Raw genomic sequence first — 24,213 nt, forward strand, 5'->3', positions numbered from 1 at the left:
CTCAAAGCAACACTCCCATAAACACAGTTCAGGTAACCGCAAGTAACAGACAGTTACCAGGCCATGGTGTCGTAAGCTGGTGTTGAGCAGTTAGGAAGAAGGTGGCGCAGGGGGTGTAAAATAGTCGCATTTGCCATTGTCCTTGACCCTGACACCATACACCTGGTACGCCTCCCACTCCTCGAAGACCTTCATTTTGCTGAGAACCTTCCATAACTTTGCCATCGCCTTCTCTGGGTCGGTGAAATTGATGAGTCTGGTCCCCCCTGATAGCTGCTGGGGGTTGGAACCGCTCATTCAGATAATTGGTTTTTGCGGCTGTCCGACCTGGCGGTGCCGCAGAGCTACCATCTGCTGGATAACGGCTGAATGCCTCCAAGTCAGAATCCATGCCGGAACGCGATGATTCCACCCGTGCGTATAGATGGACAAGAATGGACTTCGGCTTAACGTCTTCGCTTCGGTTTTTCTCAGCCGTACAACCTTTCAGGCACTTTGTGCCCAAACGGCTTCTGGCCTCTTTCTTGACATAAGCTCTAAGCGAGTTGGAAGCAATCGGGAGTGAGATCGTACTCTTCTTCTGGTCTTGTATAGCCCGTCGTGCGTTATCTGCGCCCTCAGTGCCAGCTGCCCCTGAGATTGGCATCGTGGACCCGATTTTGCGAAAGTCGGTTCACCGGCTCATTTATAGTCGAGTTGGGCTATGACACAGCCAGCTAAGTCTCCTTGATGTCAATCTTCATAAAACAACCTTGTGCATGCCAGTCTTTTGACGCTGTTTCTCGTCGTAGCTGAGGCATCCCTGCCGTGAACAACAGCACTACGGGAGGCCGAAGCCTGTATAATTGCTCTGATCACTCTTTTCCTAGCTCACTATCGCGGTGCTCAGTTCTCTGGAGGTTGGCAGTCGTTTGTGGCTATCGATCTGCGGTACGGCGTGGCCTGGTATCTTATGGATTTGAGAAGAGATAGTATAGGTCTATAGGACGTGAAAAGCTTCGTTGACACCCGATTAGCTTGTTTCCGGTTCTTGGAAGGGCCGTTATTGGCTATCTCAGATTTAACAAAGAGAATTAACGTAGATGCCCCAATCTCTGAAAGTCTGTATTGGGGTGTGCGGTTGTGTTACCAAACAAGCTCTGGCTGAGGTGTCAACCTTGGTACCGAAAATGTTCCGCCAGTAACTTATGCTTACGTTACCTTCTCTTAGGCCCGCCAGTTACACGACATTCCTCCATTTACCAAACTACGCGTTTGATTTTACTAGTCCTTGCAATGATCGAAATAGCACTGCAATCTCCTTGGCGTAATACCCTGTTTCTGTGGTCTTCCAACTTCCGATTCAGGAGTTCGTTAGGGGACTTGGCTTATCAAAGGACGATGGAAGGGCACTGTGCAGCACCTCTATCGATGTTGCATTCAATAGGTGACTCGCAGCTAGCAACCTGTAAGGCACCAGAGGCCTCACACGATGAACTGGATAGTATTGTCTCACGGTCCACGGGTGTTCTCTTCGACGCCAGACACATACTTGCCACTACTCATTTTATTAATGAATTTCCCTTGGTCTATTTGCCAACTCAAGAATAACGTATCTTAAATTGTTCACAGATAAAAGCCTGACCTTTTCAGTAACTTCCGCTATTTGTTCAAAGCCTTCTGTCTAGATACTACCTTGGTTATAAATATAGCAAAATCTCATAAGCTTCCATTCTTTATAAAGTAGATGAGCTTCATTTGTTTCATCTTGCTCAAAATGGGTTGTTCAATAACAGTTGTGGCATGAGAGTTTAGTGTAACGAGAACCTTGACGTGTACAAATCAAATTATATCCCATGTTTCAGATGTAACTCTTGTACAACCTTTGTATTATGTCTCGGCGTACGAAAACTGCAAAGTGACTGTTCTAGAAATGCATTTTTGAGTGGAGTGCTGTAGTCTATTGTGCTACGGAGGCAACTGTAGGGTACCTAGTCCGTAGTCTGAAGACAAGAAAGTGTGCAACGTTCAACAACACCAAGTGATACAGATTGAAAGGCTTCGTCAAATGCAAGGATGAAAATGATCAAGGTTTTTCTTTTTGTTTGCGCAGTCATCCTGTTCCTTCGACACATTTATGCTATCGAATTTAATTAGGTAATGTACATTCAGTCAGACTGGCTTGGAAGAGTGCAACATAATTGGAGAGTGTCGATATGAACTTTGGGTTCTGACCTATCGCAAGTAAATATAACAACCTTGCGCCAACAAGAACGCATTACTATCGACATCAACAACAAGAACAAATAAGTCTCGTCCTTCTTTACCATTTCACCTCTCACAAGGAATTTCATCGACTAGCCCCAGACCTAACCCAAGCTAAGACAAACCTCGGATCACAACCTGCGGGGTTACAAGGATTCTCCATCGTTTTATTACGAACTAAACCGCCATTGGAAGCTCCCGATCCAAAAACGAATATTCACCCCATAAACCTGGTCGATCTAGAAGAGGCTGGTCCCTCTGGAGATGAGATAAATACCCCCAATCACCGGACCTGTCCGCAATTTGGCCGACCCATTTCTCAAAGCTCTCACTCTCAGCATTCCTTAGAAATTTCCGTCAACTCTAGCCCTTCATCACCGCTATGCGTCCCTTCGCTCTCTCTGCTGCCGTGTTTGCGGCCACCGTCCTTAGTCAAAAGAAGGGGGAGAAAACGGAATGCGCGGATGGATTGTACATGATCGCTGTCCGGGGCACTGGTGAGGACAAGGGATCTGGAAGAATCGGCGAGATCGCGGAAGATGTTAGCAAACGCGTCAATGGCTCAATCGTCAGCCCTCTTGACTATCCCGCGACTCTTGAAGACCCAGACTACTTTGATTCCGAGGGAGCCGGCGTCGAGGCCCTGTCTGAAGCCCTCAACGACTATCACAGCTCATGCCCCAACGGCAAAATTGCCGTATTTGGCTACTCTCAGGTTTGTTGACCTTGAACGATGCGATGCAAGATGCACTACTAACAAAAGGTCAGGGTGGACAAGTTGCAACCGATGTATTCTGCGGGGGGAGCGACAACAAGCCCTTGACCATGAGTCTCGTCAAAGACAGCGGTGAGTAATCAACATCCCTGCAGGCATCTATCTATGGCAAACACAGAAACTAAACGAAGCAGTCGTTGCGATCATCGCGTTCGGCGATCCAAGCCACGTGGCAAACCTGACGTACGACAAGGGCACTAGCAAAAAGGACGGAGTGAGTGTACAACGGCAAGTTGTGGAACGAGTCTCAACTCTAACGCGTGATTACAGATCTTTGAACGTCCCAGTAACGAGACCAAGCTGTGCGAAGACAACTACAGCGACATCTTCCGCTCCTACTGTGACACGGGCGATGTGTACTGTGACACGGGTAACAACACCGAGACCCATGGCGGCTACTTTGAGAAGTATGGTAAAGAGGTGGTCGACTTTGTCGTTGAGCGGTACGAGAAGGCCTTGAAGGAGGACAGTACGTCAACGCAAACCAGCACGGCTACTGCTACTACAGAGACAAGTGGTTCCGCAACAGCTAGTGATGCTTCTACCACAGCTAGTGATGCACCATCGGCCACTACAGCTGCTCCGGGTAATGCTGCGGCGGGATTGGTACCTGGTCTTGTCTTGGCTATGATACCCCTGGCTTTGGCCGTATCCGACTTCCTTGGATAGGATCTCGTGAAATGGAGAGGCATCTTACTGTATCCTTCGCGCAAGCATTGCTTAGATTCAATAGATTGGCCCAAAGGCTGGCTCAGACTTGAAAATTGAAACGCTATCCTCTTGAACCACAAGACGGTCCTTACATTGTCTATGCTTGCTGCTTGCATATACATACATACACATCTGACTCTAAGCTTGAGATCTCTGATACTTACGTAGGATGGCTCAGTAGACCCTCAGCCTAGTGTAAGTCGTTTATTCCGTCCGCCATGGCTCATTTGACACGCCAACCCCAAGTCCACTTACATGCGTCAGCCTCCAAACAGACCGACTCCAAAACCGACGGCCTGGACTGTGTCAGTATTCTTTGGATACCTCTTCATACAGATGGTGGTGCCAAGAGAGTTGATACTCTTGGCCAGCAATCCAATACCTGGCTAGCGAATCAAGTCAGCACGGCTCGATCGAGTTGAGATACCTTTGCCATTCCCCCCAGGCCCCAGCCCCTGAGCTGATCTAAGACCGAGACTGAGACACGTACTTCAAACCACTAACCCGTCTAACCAACATGAGCATCCATGTCACCGGCTAGGCCAGAGACGTTTTCCATACATTGTAGGACTACGTTTCGACACACAACGGCTCGAAATATCATTACGCCCGCAGCTGGGTGCGCCAGTAGGAGACATCAATATCCGGTCGGTCCATAGCAGCGGATTGCTGCCAACCTCTTTCTTCGCCCAATGGTACCCAGTAGACGAGATAAAGGGCTTTGTAAATATACTTATCGTACTTGAGAATATCGTGAATTGCGTTGGTCTTCTTCAAGTCGAGTTCGCTGATTGTGCCTTTGAACTCGCCCAATGAGCCTCGTCTTCTTGCAAGCCGTCTAATCGGATTACTTCGGAAAATCCAGGGCTCAGTGCTCTTTGATACTGACGTGGCCTCGGGGGCTAGGTTTTCTCTGATAGGGTTGGATAATGGGGGGTTCGTTATTCATGGTAGATGTCCCGGGACTGGCTCATTTGATCTATGAAAGTCAGCGAACCAGATCAAAAGGCACAGCCGCACCCTGCAGTTCGCTGGAGAAGATGTGATGGTTGGTCAAGCATTTTGTGTATCTATGATCTCTTTGATGTTACGAGGCAGGTTGCTTCACACACAAAGCTTTGGTAACGAGGAGCAGAGTGACTTGTCGTGAGGCAGCTATCCAAGCTCGACTTACAAAGCAACACGGCTCCCGACTAGATTCACCAAACAAAGGACTCGCCATGGTCTCCAAACTATACAAATAGAAGGACCATCACCAAGATGATATGATCAGAGTCGTTCAGCGGCGACCGGCAAGTTGCTAGTAGTCGTTTGATACACCAAAAGAGGAGAACAAGGGGTCCCTTGGGTCGTGACCTTCGAAATGCACACTAAGGGGCTTGTTGGTGTAACAGCTTTCAAACTTGGGAGGTCAAGGCGATCTGACTTATTTAAGTTTGATATGCGAATATGCTCGAGATAGAAGGCGGCCGTTGGGTCGATAGTTGGGAGGTAAGCAGGAATCTATGGATGGATATGATTAGCTTTCTAACGTTTCGGTATTGAACTCAAAGGAACTATCAGGGCGTCCGGCACTCCACTACTTACCCCGAAACCTACGTCAATGCTGGGTCGTGTTGCTTGCTCCTGAGTACCTGACGTTGACGGTCTACCGTCCAGTTTGACTGTCGATTACCGACTGGAAGATGGAATAGTGGTAAAGCATATACTCTCAACTATTCGCTCGCAAGGCCGATCTTCTCATGTACCTTGAAGCCTTAGTAGGTAGCAGGTAACCACATCGATTCTTCTGGCAGCCCCAAGCTCTATGCGCTCCTTTCTAGGATCGAGCCCACGATACGCACCAAGATCACCCTTCCCAAGGGGTACAAGTAAAAGCCGACATCGTTTCTCGTTCGTGCCCACCGGCGCTCTGTCTTGGAAGCTTCCAGGTTGACCTTGGAGTTGCGTCGTTGTCCTTCGGTTGGGACTTCTGGGCCAGGACAGATTTCGCTTCAGGGGGAGGGGTCCTCGGAAATAGCTTCCATATGGTGAACCTCTTCTGACTCATTATGGTGTCTCTTATTTGCTCTTCAGGGCTCGTTTCGTGACTGCACAGTCAAGGGAGCTTTCGCAATCGTGCTTCGAGGCTTGGAACGGTTGAGGTGAAGCGCGGGTTTCAGGGAGGGACTATGGTGCAAGATGGCTGACGATCTGTACCTTATATGCGGTGAGCCGTTATGATAGAAAGCAGTTCTGGGAGGTAGATGTTCTTCGGGCCAGGCTCAGGATTGGCCTTTGTGGTACTGAGGGTTGACCTCTGGGTATCTAGACAACACAAAGATCCGTGACTGTTTCACAGGCCTCTGGTTCTGCGAGCATACATAAGGCACCCAGAGCGCCATACTAGCGTGTAATTGGCTGTTCGAGCTGTAGGGCATGTTTTCCTTAGTGGGAAAATTTAAAGACAGGTCGCAAGCAAGCAACAAAAGACCAAACAAGGGATGCACGAGACCATGCAAACTGGAGAGGCGGATCTAGAAGTTACTTGCCAGTATTCAATGAATATTTAGAGTCTTAAAAACAAGATGTATCATGGTTTATGTGTAACAAAAGGGTATCAAACGAAAAACAAAGGAGTGACGGCGGCACCTGGGGAGGGTGATACACCCGATCAAGAGGTCCACGGGTTCAGTGGTTAATCCCCTGAACCCCAAAGGCTGTAGTGCTTCCTGTGCTGCTTTCCTTTCCGGGTTTCCATCCTATAAAAGCCCACCCGCCATTCTTCCCCTCTCCTCTTTTCTTCTTCCTCACAACAAACACCACAAACTGCCATGCCCCTTTTCTATCCCAACAAGCCTTTCATCCATCAACAAGGCCTGGCCGTCCAGTATCGGGCTTTCACAAATCATCAAACAACCAGCACATTTAAGCCTGATGCTGGGCGGCCCCCCAAACTGTGCACCGATGGCGGCAACACAGGTAAAGTCACCCCTTCTGATCTTCTTTGATCCTGACGTGAACACTCTGACTCCTCAACAGCCACTACCAACATTTCAAGTGGCTACCGGTGCACTCGGCTCGTCCATGCGGGCAATCCGGTGAGTTCTTGATCTTGTTCTTGATGCTGCCAGCCTGGCTGACTTCTCTAGCATGGACGAAACCAATGAAGCGTGGCTTTTTTGGTTTTGGGGACAAAGCCGGATATTAATAACGGGCGGGCAGGGCGCCGTCAATCATCATTACGCCTACTGAATGCCCTGCCCGCCATTCAAAGCCCAGAAGGGACCCAAGGTAAGAACCATCTCATGTACATCGTTTCATATGGCTAACGGTGTCTCTGGGATAGTCGCCGAGACACGCACATGGGGGAAGGTCTCAAGTTCTCTTTCACTCCGGTTGTCCATCATGGCGAATCATTATCGTGTGCAAACCATTCTTCTCGTCAACGCTCCAAGCCCTGGAAGCCCACCTTGTATCACCACACAGAACTCACCCCAAGAGTGTCACCAATGCAGCAGAATACGCTGGCCGAGCGTCATCAGAAAATCATTACAACTGCATGATAACTATCAATCCTCTTCTTTGTCTTGATCTTATATCTGTTCGTCCAAGGTATACCCTCCAACTTTCAGGACAACGTGCCCCCAGCTAACGCATTGATAGATAATGCGAGACAACGCCCGTAATGAGTTCCCACTGCCTGATACATCAAACTCAATAGCTCTTCGAGAACCCACTTTAGGATGGACGCGGACCCTCGCAACAGGCGCAGCTGCAAGTCACAGAAGATACCTTTCGGCAGTCAACGTGTCGACTTTAATGTACATTGAGGTGGCAAACTCCTCCCAAACATCTCCAAAAGGAAACCGTCGACCTTCGCGAAGCGAGTCTCGCCACCACTCTCTGACTTGTCTCATTGCCCACTCTTCCCTCCAGCCGTGCTCGGGAAACTTGCCAAGGATCCTCTCGAACCAGACAGCAGTTTAGATTGTCTTTTAAAGTCTCGCCGGCTTCAATACCCATTCCTCCCTCTCCTTGCCACTGTCCATTGATGAGCTTCTACCTCAACACTTGGATCAAAAGCTTATGACGTCTCAACGAGACATATCAAGCCAACACACTGAAAACCCCAATTAACGTCCCCAACAGATGGATCCGGGAGATATTTGCTGCACTCCTACCTGCTTCTTTTTACGTTTGTTCTGGAATGTATTATCTCGGCTTGCAATTCCCTTTACAGCTGTCTTGCTCTCTTCCAGCCAACCACAACAAGTCAAGTCCAGTCTGCCTACTTGCAATTATAGGATCACCAGCAACTATCGTGGCTGTGCCCAGGGAGTCTTGGTTGGCCCTCGCTACGCATGTCTTCAAGCATGATGCATAGCGTTTTGAGGAGAATTACCAGTGGGGGACCGAAGATAATCATGGAGGTATGGCGTTATGTCTGAAGGATATTTTATGTCGGCTTATGTCAATTTGAGATGGGAATACTCAGAGATGGAAGCAAGGAGTTTACCAGGGAATCATATCTTTAGCTACAGTCTTTTAACGATACCTAGTTGGATTCAGGGGGAGACTGGGGGAGGAAAGAAAACTCGGTACCTCGATCGCAAATGACAAAAAGACTTAGGTAACTTAGCATAAGTTTGTTGGGAATACCCTTTGCTGAGTTTATTTCGACACCCCATTTCAAGGTTCTATATTTTCGTGCTCAACGAGGGAAGAATAGGTAGACTGTCCTTTATTATGTCACCTTCTACAATGAATCAAATGTCAGATGTGAGCTACACGTCTACAGTTCTTCCTTTAATGACTGCCTTGTTGCACTTTGTCGACTATGTTTGGACTATCAATGCACATCGGTTAACCATGGTATGATTAACGTGACATGTCTGTCCTGCCGCTGTCAAGGCTAGTCTCAGCTCAGCTCATCCCACCAAGTCTTCAACTTAGATTGTGCACCCTACAACAAATTATGCCTCTCTATCAACTGGCCTTTCTGCGGCATAGCCAGCACGTCTCTGAGGTTTGTACTGAGGTCATTGTGACTGCTGTTCCTGGTGTAATGGAGCGCTTTGTCTTGAACTTTTCCACAGTTTCATCAGCTAATATTTTCCAGTACACGACAGATACAAGATATCAGACTCACGCGTATAAAATGTATAAGCCCGAGAACCTCTCGTCAACCGATGATCAATACCAGAGATCCTGCAATTGCCTTTCTCAAATCACTTCGATGCGACACTCCGACTGCAAAGCTGTAGCCGAAACGTCGCCTCACTCGGTCCAACGAGGCATTACCCATGTACTGCGCGCCTCATACAAGAAGGGTTCCCCATCGAAGATCCTCGCTTTACCTAAGAATGTCCGACAGAGAGCTTTCTCTATTCCATAAACCTCCCTGCTGGATGGTCCAGACAGCTGCTCTTGCACGACAACTCCAAGTCAGGTCTCCCTATCCTCGCCGATACTGAGCTTGAAGTCAAATTTGACTTTGATGAGAGTGTTATTTTGAGTTGGTAGTCCCCATAGCTGATGGCTCACATCACGCGCCTCACACACGTGGAATCGAATCATCAGGCAGGGTGACCCCACAGCGCAGGAACGCAGTGAAGGACCAACACTGCTTCGGCATGCAAGCCGGCCAAAGTGCAGACTGACATATCGAAAGATTCGAACGGAGGCTCCCCTACAGCAGTGAAGTCCAAAACGTCGGAGAATCAAGATACGGCTGAAAGGTTGTACGGCTGGATCACGGAGCCGAAGAGCCTAGTAACGGAAAACCCAGCGATGAACCAGATCAGGGAAATGAAATTACAAACAACGGTCACGAGGTTGTGGCTGTGTGGACTGGGAGCGGTGATTGGAAAAGTATGCACAATATTGGGCCTTTCCAACTTATTGGTAGTGGTGCCACGCCTGAACTGGGGATGCAGTGGAAGACTATGTCGCTTGTGAGTTGTCTGTGCTTCTGGAAGAAGACAATGCGTGATAGTACTAACATTACTTTCAACTAATCGTGCTGGAAAGGCGAAGATATTGATCTATTGAGGAGTTCCGGTGTAAACTCTGGCTGAGAGCTTATTCCGGCAGAGAGAACCTAGTTACCATCAACAGTTAATAAATCATGATATTGTTCAATCAACACAAAATTCGTATATTTTATCGAAATTGGCTCCCTCCCCAGATTATCCTAGGGTCTCGGCCTCTCATTCATGCAAGGGTATGTATGCTGTGCCTTACACCAAGCTCAGACGGGAACTGGCCGGGTCTTGAGGACACAAAGAGCACTGTAAAAAGTCTTGGTAGCAAAAATGATGTGCTACGCAATGCCTAAGCCTCAAAATCATACCAGCTGTCTGGAAGTTCGTCCCGTTTACCCGTAGACGAGGAGACAGCCGATAGTTCCCCAGCTATGTTCATGATCAACTTGTATATAAACTCTGGGATATCACCAAGACATGAAACATCATCAATCATAACTTCACATTATTCAACTACCAGATAATTCTTCAGCCAGCATGCCTACTGCTACCGAATACTTTGGCATAACTGTCAGCAACATTGGTCCTCTCACTACGACTTACATGCCTCCTCCGGAATGCACCAGGGCAACAACCGATCATCTCGTCTATGCCCTCGAGAGCTCCTTGGGAGTTGGATTTGGTTCTCCTGATTGTCAGATTGACCCTTATGGAAAATGTCTTCCCTCTGGCGCCGTCATGGATTCCATCATCAAAGAGTACAGTAACCCAAAGTCTGCTGGACAAGGTTTTCAACCGTTTCACTCTCCTGGGATTCACTGTCCCGAAGGTTGGACTACCGCTGGGTTACTTGCACACGGTGATAAGACTGGCTCCGCGTATAGGAGTGGTGTATTTACCTCCACGACGAGCGTAAACTCATCGCTACCCCAGCAGATGGGCTCTGATGAATGGTGGCTCAAAGTCTTGGAGCCTTCCGAGACCCTTGCGTGGTGCTGCCCAAGGTAAGTAGACCTCTCAGACAGTCTGTTCTACCGTACACTAACTCCATCGCTGGCAGCGGCTGGGCTTCTCTCCCCTATGGGTATTGCAGGTCCTCTATTGCCCCTGCTCTTTCAGCCGGCTACAGCAGCGCTTGTTATCAGGGAATCGCCGAGACCGCGGGTGTTGTCACCGTCCACACAGTCGAGGGTGAACCTGTTTCTGATACAGATGGGATTATCTCTTTCCTCCCCGACAAAACTTGGACCACGGAGACGGTTGCGTTGACTGAATATTGGAGTGATCCTAGTTTGGTTGCATCGATGGTTATTGCTAGACAGTTTCCTGTGGTTGAGATGATCTACAAAGCTGAAGATGTCAAGGCTGCGAAGAATGGGTCCAAGGATGACGAAGATGATAAGGATGGGAAGGCTAAGGACGATGGTAATGCTGCTTCGGCTCTTTCAAGGGTCGGAGGGGTTGCCTCCGGGGTTGCTTTGATGGTCGGGTTGCTGACCGGAGCCGGTCTGTTGATGCCTTGGTGAGGTGGATGTCATTCTGGGGGGCTGTTTTGTAGTTTGAGCTCAGTGTACGTGTTGATAGGATGGTGTCTTGAGGAAGTTTCTCACTTTGAGGAGGTAGTCAATCTGCTGCTTACGTATCACGTACCAAATTGAACAATATGTTTTCTTCAGACTCGTGTCAGTCGGTATGTGCGAGTTACTGTTTGGCATACGAACGCACGAAGGCCCCAGGGATACATAGCACCAACCCACAGTATCGGCAGTCAATTTTTGGATATGATAGATCTATACTTGTGTCGTCATCTGAGTCTTTTGGTGGGCTCAGATACAGAGTATGAAGTTACAATGTAAGCTTGAGGAGGCAACTGGTGATAACACTGTGCAGAGGAACCCACAGGCATGCGTGCGTAGTCTGCAAGTGAAGCTCTTCAGACTACCTTAATTCCATGGAGAAAACATCCCTAATGCTGTATCAGTGATGATGGCCTTTTCACCTGAGTAGTCCATGGGGCCCGTCTCAGCGGCATTCCCCTTTGATGCCAATTGGTATTGCAGAGACACTCGAGCTGCTTGTGTCGGCTTGTCTATTCATGCGTCTTTCGACCATTTCTTAGTTACAGCAATGTCCGTCTTTGCATTCAGCGTCATTATTTCTTGTTCAGCACATTCTTGTAACGCCAGCGTTCTCATGTATCTGCCCTTCATGTATCCCCTTGAGACTCAGATTGTTGACTTTAGTCGATGATCATCACCGTCTCACATGCGCTTGGTCAACGGACAGTCCATTCAATGGCTGAGACCGTACCCTTACAAGGGCTAGAGCAAGTCAGGTTGTCCAGTCGTCATAGCCCCTACTTTAAACTTACCGGGGGCTTCTATGTCGACACCATAGTGACTGGCTAAATAGCCTGCTCATTTCGTGGCATTGGGTTCGCGGCTCGCTCACTGGGCTTGGCTCATCTGAGACATTTTCCCCGAGATCCCACTGTGAAGTCTACTTCAATCGTGAAGGTTAACCCCAATATGTGCCGCCATCTCCAGGCTCAGTTAATGTCCAAATATGTTTAGTGAAACTCCATTGAAGACTGTTCATCATTGCCTTGTAGTAAATATTCCCCCAGTGCCAGTTTGGCATCCCTGTTGAATCTGTTGCGTGAAATTTTGATGAGTGAGGTGCTTTCAGTACAGACTTGTGAACTGGGAACTTACACTGCTCATCCAACCTCCTGGTCTATAATCCTGTTGATTGGTGGTTGTCAGCCTCACTGCAATATTACTCTAATGTCGCCCACAGTCGCTTGAGTAATAGAGTAGACTCCAGTCCCTGTGCTGCTTATCTGGTGACATGAGGTGCCCGACTCTGATTGAAGTTCATCACTAATAAGTTGAATGATTCTTCCATCATATCTCGTGGGGGGTACAGCATTGTTCACCTCAATTGATAGGGCGCAAAAGACCTGTCATGGCGCTGTCATATCTCGGCTATCGAACATCTTGGTACTTACTCATGACAGTCTGTATGTGGTAAGCCATCATTCGGAACGCCAGAGTAACTATCATTCACCCATTTGACCATTCTCGCAGTAAGAGGACAAGACAGTTGCTCGTCTAAATAATGACAATGAAGCTGCCGTGCTGAGTGGTCGGTGCCGTTAACTTCCACGCTGGGCTTGGATTGGGACGAGCAACACATTACAATATGTTGGCATGCGACATCTCTTATACAAGCATCCATTATCGGGCATTCAACTTACAGTTCCATATATTTCTTTATCTATTTCAGATGCGATTGGGGTGGGATCCCAAGGTCATAATAGGTTATGCTCCTCAACAAGGCTTCAGGAGAAAAGACCTGCTCTTTGCCACATTCGTCAACCTTAACCTCTCTAGGGAAGGAAAGAAAACACAGGACCTTGATTCTAGAAGACAAAAAGGCTTAGGCAATATAGCCTAAGGTTAAGATAACGTTTGATGAGTTTATCCTGACCACGCATATTAAGGTTCGCTGTTTCTTGATCCCCGCGGCCTCTGTAGTGGGAGGCGAGTATCATTTTCTTCAAGCTGTCAAACAATACCTCGATTGCTGGCCCTCAGCAGAGACTCGCACATTCAGCAAAGTGCACAGGGTACAAGGTGCAGTAGCTCATGTATTCATCACAACAGCATTCATTATGTGGTGGTATATAAAGACGCCCTCGGCGTAACTCGTCATCCTCAATTTTTTCACGCGTCCTCGCGCGCATCATGTGCATATTTGATCCTACACACGAACAAGTCCCTCCTCCCACACTCAATGCAATCCAGCCCTCCAGCTTTTTTGTTGGTCTCTCATGCGCTGATCATCGTAGACCCCAAAAGGTACTTTTGCCCGCCGGCAAAACCCAGTAAACATAAAACTCCGCAAGTAGATGGAATCAAGAAAGTTAAGAAAAAGGACACGATGGAATAGATGGTATCAGATTGGTTGCGGTTCGTGGTTACGCTGGGGTTCAAGCTTAGCCGTGCAGACCGCAGGTACGCTCTCTCATCAGCTCACGTCTCTTCTTGTCCTTAGCTAAAATAGGGGTCAGCATTTGCTTGTATTCTGTGAGAGTGTGTAACTTACCTCCGTCAAAGACGAGGAACTCATGTAGACCGGAACCGACAGGCACCATGGGCAGGACAGGGACCTTCTTGTCGGTGACGACCTCCAGCAGAGCAGGGCCGTCGGTGTTGATGAGCCACTTCAGGGCATCGACAACGTCCTCAGGTTTCGAGACACGTCGGTTTTGGACGCGCATGGCCTCGGCGAGCTTGATGAAGTCGGGGTTGCTCTGGTGAGTGTGGGCATATCGATCCTCGTAGAAGATGTTCTGCCATTGTGTGACCATACCCTGCTCCTCGTTGTTAAGAACAATGACCTTAACACCAATGTTGAACTGGGCAGCAGTGGAAAGCTCAGTCAGGGTCATGTTGAAGGAAGCGTCACCGTCGATGTCAATAACAAGAGCATCAGGCTGGGCAACCTTGGCACCAATGGCAGCAGGTAGACCGTAGCCCATGGTACCAAGACCACCAGAGGTGATCATGGATCTGGGGTGTCTCCACCGGAAGTGCTGGGCAGTCCACATTTGATGTTGACCGACACCAGTGGCGATATAAGTCTGGTCCTTGCGGTCCGCAACGAGGTTGCTGAGCTCCTCAATCAGAGTCTGGGGCTTGATGAGACCAGAGCGCTCAGCACGCTCGTAGTCGGTCAGGGGCCACTTCTTCTTCCACTCGTTGATCTTGTTGAACCACTCCTTGCGGTCGTCCATGGTCTTGGACTCAATTAGAGGCAAAAGCTCCTTCAGGTTGGTGGCGACATCACCCTCGATGGCCTCAGTTGCTTGAACAACCTTGTTGATGTTCTTGGGCATGATCTCAAAGTGGACGATACCGCCACGGCCCTCAGCAGCAGCGGCCTTGGCACCAGGGGCGAACTTGGCAATGCTCAGAGTAACACGGTCGTCGAATCGGGCACCGAGAGCGATGATAAGATCGGCCTCCTGCATGGCCATGTTGGCGTAAGCAGAACCGTGCATACCAAGCATGTGCAGGGACTTCTCGTCGAGTTCGTCGTAGGCACCTAGACCCTGGAGAGTAGTGGTAACGGGGATGGAGGACTTGTCAGCGAGCTCCTTGAGGATCTCGGGACCACCCTCGGAAAGGATGATACCCTGACCAGCATAGATGATGGGCTTCTTGGCCTTGTTGATGAGGTTGCCGACGCGCTGGAGGGCACCCTCGAGCTGCTTCTTGGTCACATCCATAGCAGCGCGGGAGGCGGCACTAGGCAGAGAAGGCAGAGCAGTCTCGGTAGGGATAGCTCTCCGTAGGACACCGGCAGTGACATCCTTGGGAAGATCGACGAGGACGGGACCGGGGCGACCGCTGGTAGCGATCTCGAAAGCTTCGTTGATGCGTCGAGGAAGTTCGGCAACGTTCTTGACCATGACATTCCACTTGGTGCATGCACGGGAGATACCGACAACATCGGCCTCTTGGAAAGCATCACTACCAATGGCAGTTGTCACGACCTGACCGGTGAAGACAACCATGGGGGTACCGTCAGACAGAGCATCCTGCATAGGTGTGATGACATTTGTAGCACCGGGACCGGATGTGACGAGAACGACACCGGGCTTGCCAGAAGCTCGGGCATAACCCTCAGCCATGTGGCCAGCACCTTGCTCGTGGCGAGGGAGGATAAAATCGAAGTGCTTTGAGTTGTAGATGGCATCGAAAACGGGGAGAATGGCACCGCCAGGGTATCCAACTATATTGAATCAGCATTGTCTGCGGTATGTAATACGGTGAACGTATGAACGTACAGATGTGTTTCACACCATGTCGGAGCATCATCTCGTGGAAGATTTCACCACCAGTCTTTCCAATGAAACTGCCAATCGTTTGTCAGAATAGGTCATTACATTGAGTTTGCAGGTGACATACGACTCATCCATGTCGTTTTTCCGGGGGTTGACCAGAGGCTGGACATTGCTCTGGTTCTTCTCGACATTGAATCCTGGGCTGGGGATATCGCGTGCAGGTCTACAATCGTATATATTAGCATTTGTTGTCTCCAATTACTTTTTGCAAAGCGCGCGTGGGAATTTTGCCCCCATGTCAGGTACCAGACGCGGGGCAACGCACAACCGCCACCAGAACAAAAGTGACAACTTACGCAGCAGCAGTAGATTGATTCCTGGAACTGGCGACCTTCTTTGAAGTGTGAACGGAGGCAACGGCTGATGTGGTGGTGAAGGATCGGGCATTGGCGACGGCCCGGATGGCCTTTGCGGCCTGGCGAGTTCGGAGCATTGTGGAGGTGAAGAGCTCGGTGAGAGGAAGAGCAATTAGAGAGGAGCCACGAGGCTCGAGAAGCGCAAGAGGTTTGGAGATCAAGAGTCGATGATCAATTGGAAACCTGGAGGGGAGGGGCAGGGGAGAAAAGTGATCGCGAGAGTGTTTGGAGGCGAGAAGAGAAAAAAGTGTTTTGAGTTTCGCCCGCTAAAAAAGGCCAGACAAACGAGGGCGAGCCCGGGGGAAAATATCACAGCGAGCACCTCAGCAATTGTTCATCCATCCATCGGAGGGCCGGTCGCCGGGGTGGGGCCCAAGGTCAAGTGTGGGGTTGAGGATAGGTGACTCCTCTGGGTGTTGTCAAAAAGATGGAGGACGTAAAGCTCTAAGTTTGTGTGCAATGTCCATTCCCGCGTCGGGCATATTTTGTCATCCCGACTCTCCCCCAGCCCAATCGAGGTGGGATTACGGTTACAGGGGCACCGCAGTTGTCCAGACCTGATGGTGGCCTGCTAGGCCAATCATGGTCTAGATGAATGGCCGATATCGCCACCTACCCAGGCCCTCAGATTGGCTGGATTGGCTGCGAGAACGGCCTAGCAGGGCCTCTAGCAGCGTTAGCTGGACCAAGGGAACGCAAAATCGACTCAGTTTTGTACTCTGGCAGTTGTTTCTGGCGTTGTATCTACCGTTTCTCAGACCATGGATGTACATTTGCCGACGTTGGAGGACATTGACTCATTGCAACGGGAACAATCTACTTATCACTATCTCCATCTCCATCTCTGTAAGGCGTATGTGACATTGGTGCTCTGACGTCGGGGAAGAGGTCGACTAAGCGGGGGAACTTGGTCCTGCAGCTCCCTTAATCCTCCACTACCCTTTCTGCCCTAGCTTGAGATGGATCTGTGCATTCGGGGCCATTTTGATCCCCGATTTTTTATTTTTGCCTCTTGTTTCTGGCATGAAGGGATTCACAGAATTGTTCCTGAGTAAAAAAGTATTTACAGTCTAACTTGCTTGTCTCTCAAAGGCTCTTGCGAAACTTCAGCTCAATCAATTATAATATTATCAACGCCGTGAATTGTTCCTGATGGTGGCTTCATTTCGGATCTTGGCCGCTGCCATGTGAAGATGGCCCCCGACATCCATCTCTTGGTCCTGTTTTCGGCGATGGCGAGGTCCATATTTTACAGCTTCCCCACAAACTCCAACCTCTTGATCTTGAGTGAGGCTCACGAGCATATATCGTCAATCCCACTTTATTAACATCTCTACAACCTTTTTCGTTTCCCGCGTTTGGTTTCGGAATGAGGCTTGCGGATGTCAGAAGGAACCCTCGGTAGTCGGATATGTCAACGATAACCTAAGGTAGGAAAGTAAAACTCAGACCTCGACCTTGATCCTAAGTCACAAAAAGACTTAGGTAACTTAATATAAGTTTAGGATAAGTTTAGGATAAGCTTAGTTAGTATAGACTTAGGATACCTTGTGTTTTCTTGCTCCATGAGGCCAGGACAAGACGACAGTCCATAGAGCCTCAGGCGACTTATACTCGTAAAATACCAATATTAACTTGCTAAGCCGTTCTCTTCGAGATGTAACTCCGCTACAACTGTATGAAGAGTTGGTGCTGGATTCCTCTTTTTTTCAGACACCCGACTCTTGGTGATACCCCTTGCCATGAAATTAATTCTACGCAAGCCTTTCCCATATTAGACGACTTCAACCGAAAGGAGCAAAACGTAGAACAGTCCATTCGAAAGGAGACTTCTTCTTTTGCTCTTGGTCCGGCACTGAAGAATTTGATCTGGTACTTCTGTTCGCTTGGCGAGAATCAACTGAGCGAACTCTCATGACAATCAAAGCTCAAGAAGACTTTTAGTCTATTTCTTTCCTCTTCTTCTTGCGACTCAAGCTATCTCGCACTTGAGAGAGCTATCTCTTTGCCAAGACAGAATCGGGAGTTGCCGCGTCTCGAGAAGCCGGTAGCCGGCTTTAAGGTCGTGTAAAAGGCGTGAAGCAGATCTCAGCGATATGCAACTACCTACGTTTCTAGTTTACAACCACTATGCAGCTGAATCATTGGCTCATTTGTTTAACTTTACGGCTAGATTACTTACGCCACCATCTGATAGTCCCAAGCCTTGTCTGAGAGCTTATCATTCTGTCAAAATCGATAGCTCGCCCATTCACAGCATCCAGTAACTTATCTGTAAGAACAGTAACATCTATGGGCAAAGATAACATTTATCAAGCCAAGAAAACTATATCGCAACCCTAATCATTAGCTAATGCAAGACTTGATCACCTAGGTCAGTTCCGAGTCTAGTGCATATGTCACAACAACTTAGTTGATGTTTATTGGTGCGAGCCCCTCAATGATGTGGCTCTTCTATCATTATCACATATAATTCTGGAGACTTTCGGCAGACAAGTCGTGTATGTTTACCCTTTAGGGTTGTCGGGCCGTCAAGTTTTCCTATTTGCGTCAGATAGTGTATATAAGGCGTCGTCGACCCTGTCACAAGTTTGAGAGGAATTGTTGGGGCTAGTATCAGACATAAACTATAAGAAGTTGACTCCCCATCGATATTCTTGAACCTTTCTGTCTATCATACTATTTGAATTGTCTTATCCGATCACTGCTTCTTCTGTTTCCGTCAACATCCTGATTGCTGCTACCATTGACATGTCTCCCTATAAGCCGCTGATCATCGACGTTGGTGCCCAGTCGCAAAATATTCCATCTTCATTTATCGAAAAGGAGCGAGGAAACGCAACTTGGCACACTCTATTGTCTTCGCCAGGAACAAAAACGACCTCACTTACTGCGGGCATCGCGACATGTCCTCCTCAAGGAACTCTAGCACTGCATCGCCACAAGCAAGCAGAACTATACTACATTCTATCTGGATCCGGAGAAGTTGAAGTTGAAGGAAAACGATACCCAGTTTCCAAGAACAACCTTGTTTGGATACCAGGAGATGCCGAGCACGGTGTGTTCTGCACCGAGAACGAAATCAGCTGGCTTTATGTTTTCCCCGAGGACAGCTTTGATAATATTGTGTATCGATTCACTAGCGAGGTGAAGGATCTTGCTGGAAAGATCAAGTCCAAGTTATAAGAGCATGGAGACATGGAGTTGGGTCTACTAGTATCAAGCCATGTATGCATAAGATGCATTATCCAGTGGGTGCCAAGAATAGACGTGCATTAGTTTATAGATATAGCAATATCAATCTCAGCTAGTCCCCGCTACACCAACTAATACAGCGAACCATCGAACGTCTCTTGGCTTCTTTGGACAGTGGAAGTTATCGATATGTAGTTTAAAGGTGGTCCGAGATGCAGGAGTTGTTGGCCATCACTTTTCAGCTTTCTTTCTCAAGTAAAAGGTCTCGTAAAGCTTATCAATCCCGAAGTAACTCATACTCTGGCTCTTCTCCTCAAGCAGTTCGAAGCCGTGCTTCAAATAGAGACCAAGAGCTCGTCGGCCCATGGCCACGATTATGACATTGATTCTTAGCTTCTTGGCTTCTTCGAGGCCTGAGTTGACAAGTAAACTTGCTAGCCCTTTTTGCTGGTGATCTGGATGGACGCAGAGGTAGTGTAATTCTACCGGGCGTCAGTTTTAACCAAGTTGATGCAGCATTCTTTTTTGTGATTCTTACCCATGTCCCTTTCTTGTTTGTGCTTCTCTCTCCAACCACCAATATGATCATCCAACTTATCGTTATCCTCGCGTGGGTTCCAGTCGGTTTCCGCATGACGCCTCGCAAAAACTTCCCTCTGTTCATCGCTCACGTCTGGTGTTTGCGCTTCAAGCCAAGCGTCTTTGTGAGACTCGGGGAGGATCCACCGTGCGTATCCGACAATGTCTCCAGTTTCGAGGTGAACTATCTTTTGATGCCTCCGAACTTCTCGGTTGGTGAGCAAGTTCTTGGGGCTTCGATCTGCGATGCTTTGGATCAATGATTCTCGAGTTCTGTCAGTCCATGATAATCTCCACCATGCTTCTTCAAAGAAGGCTGAAACCTGGCTCTGCGCAATGAGTAGGCCGTCCTCCACGCGGCATGGTGACTGAAGTTGATAGCCCGACATTGCTAGAGGACTCAAATTACGTTAATGGGAGAAACTTCAGAATGATCAGTATTCAGAGGGCCACGTAGTCCGGGGAGGAATCCGAAGACCTTTTGTCTAGTCCGATCCTGCAAGCCCTTGTCGATGGCGCAAGGGTGTACAGCGTTATCTCATTGGAGTTGGCCTTTATCCAACATGCTTCTAGACCGTCAAGCCGATGCTACCATGATGACAAGGGAAAAGAGTGTTAATTGTCGATGCACCGAGTGCCCCATCAGCTATCATCATCTGCTGAGATCTTCAGGCCAAGCAGATAGTATCTTCATTGAAGTGGCCATGTTCCCCGACTTGTTGATTTACAGCCCTCTCGCTCCTCATGGTGTCCAGAAAGGTGTCAGGTGACCGGAAACAATGAGCGGGTCCAGCCGTGTACTGATGTATACGCCAGACTTCATACTCTTGTAACTTGGTCAAATCACAGCGGATTAGCTCCAAAATTGTCGCAATCGACTCCTCTTAACTTAATAAGTTGATTGATGATTTGAAATTAGCAAAAAAAGAACCTCCCGACCAGGGACTCGAACCCTGAACTTTCAGATTTCACTATTTTATAAAAGTCTGACACGCTAACCAATTGCGTCAGCCGGGATGTGACTGGTTGGAGGAAGGAGCATCATAATTTGGATTTCATTTCCACTTGAGGCAGGCGCGAAGCGTTACAACTTCCTCTCTAGTCCTTTTTACATTACCTGCATATATCACTCGTTTAATTGTTTTTACTCAGAATGCTTGATTTATTAAATAATAAATCTCTAACAGTACCCTGTAAGTAATTCATCTCTAGTACAGGAATTGGCAGATCAATTGCTATCGCCTTTGCGCAAGCCGGCGCATCAACCATCGCTATCCTCTGAAGACTTGAGACAGCTGCAGCCGACATCGATAGGTTACCCTCTAAAATGCAGAATTTAACCCAATCGCTATGTACTCTGGTGAAAAGGGCGAGCTGTTATTTACTGCTGCGCATGAGTCACGACAACGACATATCATGTAGCTTGAGACGGCCTCTATTGATGCTTGCTTCTCCTCGTTTCGCCTTCAAACTGAACCCGGTGGTATGGCGTGGCGCAACATGGATGCACGCTAGGCGATATTTTCTTGACACAGTGTCCTTACCATGCCCTTTGTCGAACACTCCGATCTTTCAGTGCTCGAGGGACTCAGCCCAAGCATGGCCATTAAGGAACATGCGGGAGTCACCCTACATTAAATGGGCTTGACACACTCAACCTCAAGGCAACCCAGTGTAAACAAAGACTTAGTAACGATTGAACTAAGCTAAAATAATAATAAAGTTGAGCGGTAATGACAGTAAAGAATTAAAGAGGTTCAGCTTCATCACGAAGTCTTATGGTGATGTCCACCAGTGTCTTGCAAGCAAAAACAGGTAGCAAATAGCAATAATGAACGACAAAATAGAGAGAAACGCAACACAGCCGTACTCACCACCGTCGATTCTCCCAGCCACGGCAATCAAGAGAGACAACTGCAGAGAAAGTTTCAGAAAAGCAAAAGCCCGAGGCCAAGTCCGACACTGTCCGCTTTCTTCAGAGTGTAGCCAGCAGCCACAGCCACTCTGTTCGTCAATCAGCCCTGCTGATCTCCATGCTTTATACCCTCGATATCAGGATCGAAAGGAGGCTCCTCCATTGGATTGATCATAGTGACCCAAGCTGTGAGAGCGTTCCTTGTATACGTAAAGGTTGAATCACCATCATGATGGTAAATGAGGCTGTGGAAACATAGATGCTGAGGCAAGCCTTTGCAATGCAATGATCTAGTCTATACTCCACTTACATAGGAATTAAATTGACCGTAGCCTAATTCGAGAAATTATCAATGAGTATCAGTGATATATAACTGTTCCGCTTTAGCTTGCCTCTCCTAGCGATTAGTGTCACTCGTTGTCGACTAGACACAAGCCAATTTTCAGAGTTGGGCCGATACACGGCTCAGAAGCATTTGGCAAGCATAAAGCAAATTATTGAATGGATCAATGATGTTGGGTCGTTTGAGCGACGAAGGGCCGAGGTGTTGGACAAACGGCATGGTAAGCGACACTGTGTCTCAAGGAAATAAACGCCCGACCGGCTGCTGTACCATCAAGCACGTTTAGAAGGACAAGCGAAGCGAGCATCGGCAGCAATCATCGCAAGCTGCGTGGTAAGCCGCTGTCGTGTGACTCACGCGCAGCAACCTTGAGTGCATCACGACTTGTCCATGTTTACTAAAATCCATAACGAAAGTGTGACATTTTGCAGTCCTTGTGGTCACAATGGAGGCAGTTATGACTTGGTTCTAAATACAAGACGGTGTTTCAAGAGCCTGGTGGCTGGTACTCAAATATTTGTTTCAATAAATTAAGTATCCCAGTTAAGAAAATTGGTTGATGTGTCAGACTTTTGATCTGAAAATGAGAAGTCTGAGGTCATCTGTGGACCGCTCGGGGGCAGAGGATCACAACATGTATGCATTTACATCTATCTTTTATTCATCTATCAGGCGTTTAACCTAGATTTCATACTCCAGCAGTATTCAACTTGACCATATCTGTTATTTTTTCATAGTCCCAGCTATTTGGCCAAAAAGTGTTTCGCAATCTCATGGCCACGTTTAAGGGGACGGTCGCTTCTTGTCCACCCAAATCACCAGAGCTTCGAAGACTTATCAACGAGGCATAAACATATCCCCGTTGATTTCTTCCATTATTCCAAGCGTTCCAATTGACATGTATGATGCCGAGATGTCTTCTATGAAATAAGAAATAGTCCGGCCAAGCTTCCGAGATCAACTTTGGGCTAAATCTGACCAACGGGTATAAGCACGCCTGTCGGGACGACTGCTTGTCTTCCCATACTGTTTTCCTTCGTGACGACTGGCGCGTCGAGTATATTACATAATTTTATGTAGCCTTGAATTTGACGTTTTGCTTGCCAATTGAGCACGAAGTAGACCACGCCTCTTGATGCGCAGCTCCGGGAAGCGTGAGAAGCATAGCACCTTGAATGCCACGAAAGACTTTATGGCATTACTCAGAATGATTCCTGCAATGACTTCTAAGGAGAGGCGGAAGAGTCAAAGTAATGGCATTAAGCCACTCTCCATTCTCAAGAATAACAGTTCCTTCACTGGGCTGTGACCTTCCCCAGTCTATTTGGCTTGGGGTATTGAGACGCTCTTGGCCATTGTAGGGCCGAGGATTGGTTAGCACTTTGTATTCGGTAACCGACCCGATAGCTGCATGATAACTGCCTCAGAAACTCAAGTGAGGGCCGGTGGTGGGACACATATGTGTGCCATTGAGAAGATGATCTGCAATGGGAAGCTGGACAAACCAGATCTTTGGACGTTTCTGTACTGCCAATATGATGGCATTACAATGCAACATAATCTGCTCTGTGCGCATGGCCTTCAATCCGGGGAGTGAGAAAGATTGTGCTGTGAAAATTGATGCCGGCTGTATTTTCAGTCTCTTTTTCCTCGCCCTCTAAGGTTGATCATGTCGCGTATCAATTGAGGGCATCGTTGGAGGGATGTCGAATGGATCCTTCCAGACTAGATAAAGAACATCAATTCAGAAAAGAAAGTACTCGCCCGAGGAATTTGGGCGAGGCTATCCGATGTTGTAGAGGAGTGTGGTGCATGACATCGTCAAAGTGAAGGGAGCTCTTACAGAACGTTATGGAGGTTGTAAGTCAGGGGAACTGTTGTCAGTCTGCGAAAGTTTGCAAAAGCATCACAATTTCCACTTGGAATGGAACGCGCGAAACGGCCCATGCCATATTATTTATATTGTAGTCCTGCCAGTTCATTTCACTACAATTTGAGACTGGAGTGACTCCCATGCAAGCTCCTATCGTCGCTCTAAGTATCGACCGACTGCAGACAACATCAACAAGCCACAAATATGTCTTCTACCAGATGAATATGAATCCAGATATCTTTTAAATGCCAATTTGAGTTATCCTACGGGCCAAATTCAGGACTTTGGCCCACATTGCTCTCGTTCTGGCTTTCCTTCGTTCTTTCCTAATTCGGCTCTGAG

General features: G+C 48.1%; 6 protein-coding genes and 1 non-coding gene across 7 annotated transcripts; 3 read left to right on the forward strand and 4 right to left on the reverse strand.

Annotated features, from left to right (window-relative positions):
• Positions 1-2,626: 2,626 nt before the first annotated feature.
• On the forward strand, positions 2,627-3,688 carry J7337_011530 (uncharacterized protein; the record flags this gene model as incomplete). Its single annotated transcript, XM_044829072.1, has 4 exons — positions 2,627-2,959; positions 3,013-3,091; positions 3,154-3,233; positions 3,290-3,688. 4 exons carry the CDS (start codon positions 2,627-2,629, stop codon positions 3,686-3,688), a joined length of 891 nt encoding a protein of 296 aa, XP_044675747.1.
• Positions 3,689-4,333: 645 nt separating this feature from the next.
• J7337_011531 (uncharacterized protein) lies at positions 4,334-4,791 on the reverse strand (the record flags this gene model as incomplete). The annotated part of the gene is made up of 2 exons (XM_044829073.1): positions 4,334-4,643; positions 4,751-4,791. 2 exons carry the CDS (start codon positions 4,789-4,791, stop codon positions 4,334-4,336), a joined length of 351 nt encoding a protein of 116 aa, XP_044675748.1.
• A 5,442-nt stretch (positions 4,792-10,233) lies between these two features.
• Positions 10,234-11,222, forward strand: J7337_011532 (uncharacterized protein; the record flags this gene model as incomplete). Its single annotated transcript, XM_044829074.1, has 2 exons — positions 10,234-10,700; positions 10,757-11,222. The coding sequence occupies 2 exons, from the start codon at positions 10,234-10,236 to the stop codon at positions 11,220-11,222; spliced, it is 933 nt and encodes a 310-aa protein (XP_044675749.1).
• Positions 11,223-13,696: 2,474 nt separating this feature from the next.
• On the reverse strand, positions 13,697-16,043 carry ILV2_2 (Acetolactate synthase, mitochondrial; the record flags this gene model as incomplete). The annotated part of the gene is made up of 5 exons (XM_044829075.1): positions 13,697-13,755; positions 13,807-15,498; positions 15,554-15,621; positions 15,675-15,773; positions 15,907-16,043. 5 exons carry the CDS (start codon positions 16,041-16,043, stop codon positions 13,697-13,699), a joined length of 2,055 nt encoding a protein of 684 aa, XP_044675750.1.
• A 2,674-nt stretch (positions 16,044-18,717) lies between these two features.
• J7337_011534 (uncharacterized protein) lies at positions 18,718-19,152 on the forward strand (the record flags this gene model as incomplete). The annotated part of the gene is made up of 1 exon (XM_044829076.1): positions 18,718-19,152. The coding sequence occupies one exon, from the start codon at positions 18,718-18,720 to the stop codon at positions 19,150-19,152; it is 435 nt and encodes a 144-aa protein (XP_044675751.1).
• Positions 19,153-19,392: 240 nt separating this feature from the next.
• On the reverse strand, positions 19,393-20,129 carry J7337_011535 (uncharacterized protein; the record flags this gene model as incomplete). Its single annotated transcript, XM_044829077.1, has 2 exons — positions 19,393-19,616; positions 19,700-20,129. 2 exons carry the CDS (start codon positions 20,127-20,129, stop codon positions 19,393-19,395), a joined length of 654 nt encoding a protein of 217 aa, XP_044675752.1.
• Positions 20,130-20,671: 542 nt separating this feature from the next.
• Positions 20,672-20,757, reverse strand: J7337_011536. Its single transcript has one exon. It is a non-coding gene; the product is annotated as a tRNA-Lys (tRNA).
• Positions 20,758-24,213: the final 3,456 nt, after the last annotated feature.

Source organism: Fusarium musae, chromosome 9 (assembly GCF_019915245.1).
Source record: "Fusarium musae strain F31 chromosome 9, whole genome shotgun sequence".
Lineage (NCBI taxonomy): Eukaryota > Fungi > Ascomycota > Sordariomycetes > Hypocreales > Nectriaceae > Fusarium > Fusarium musae.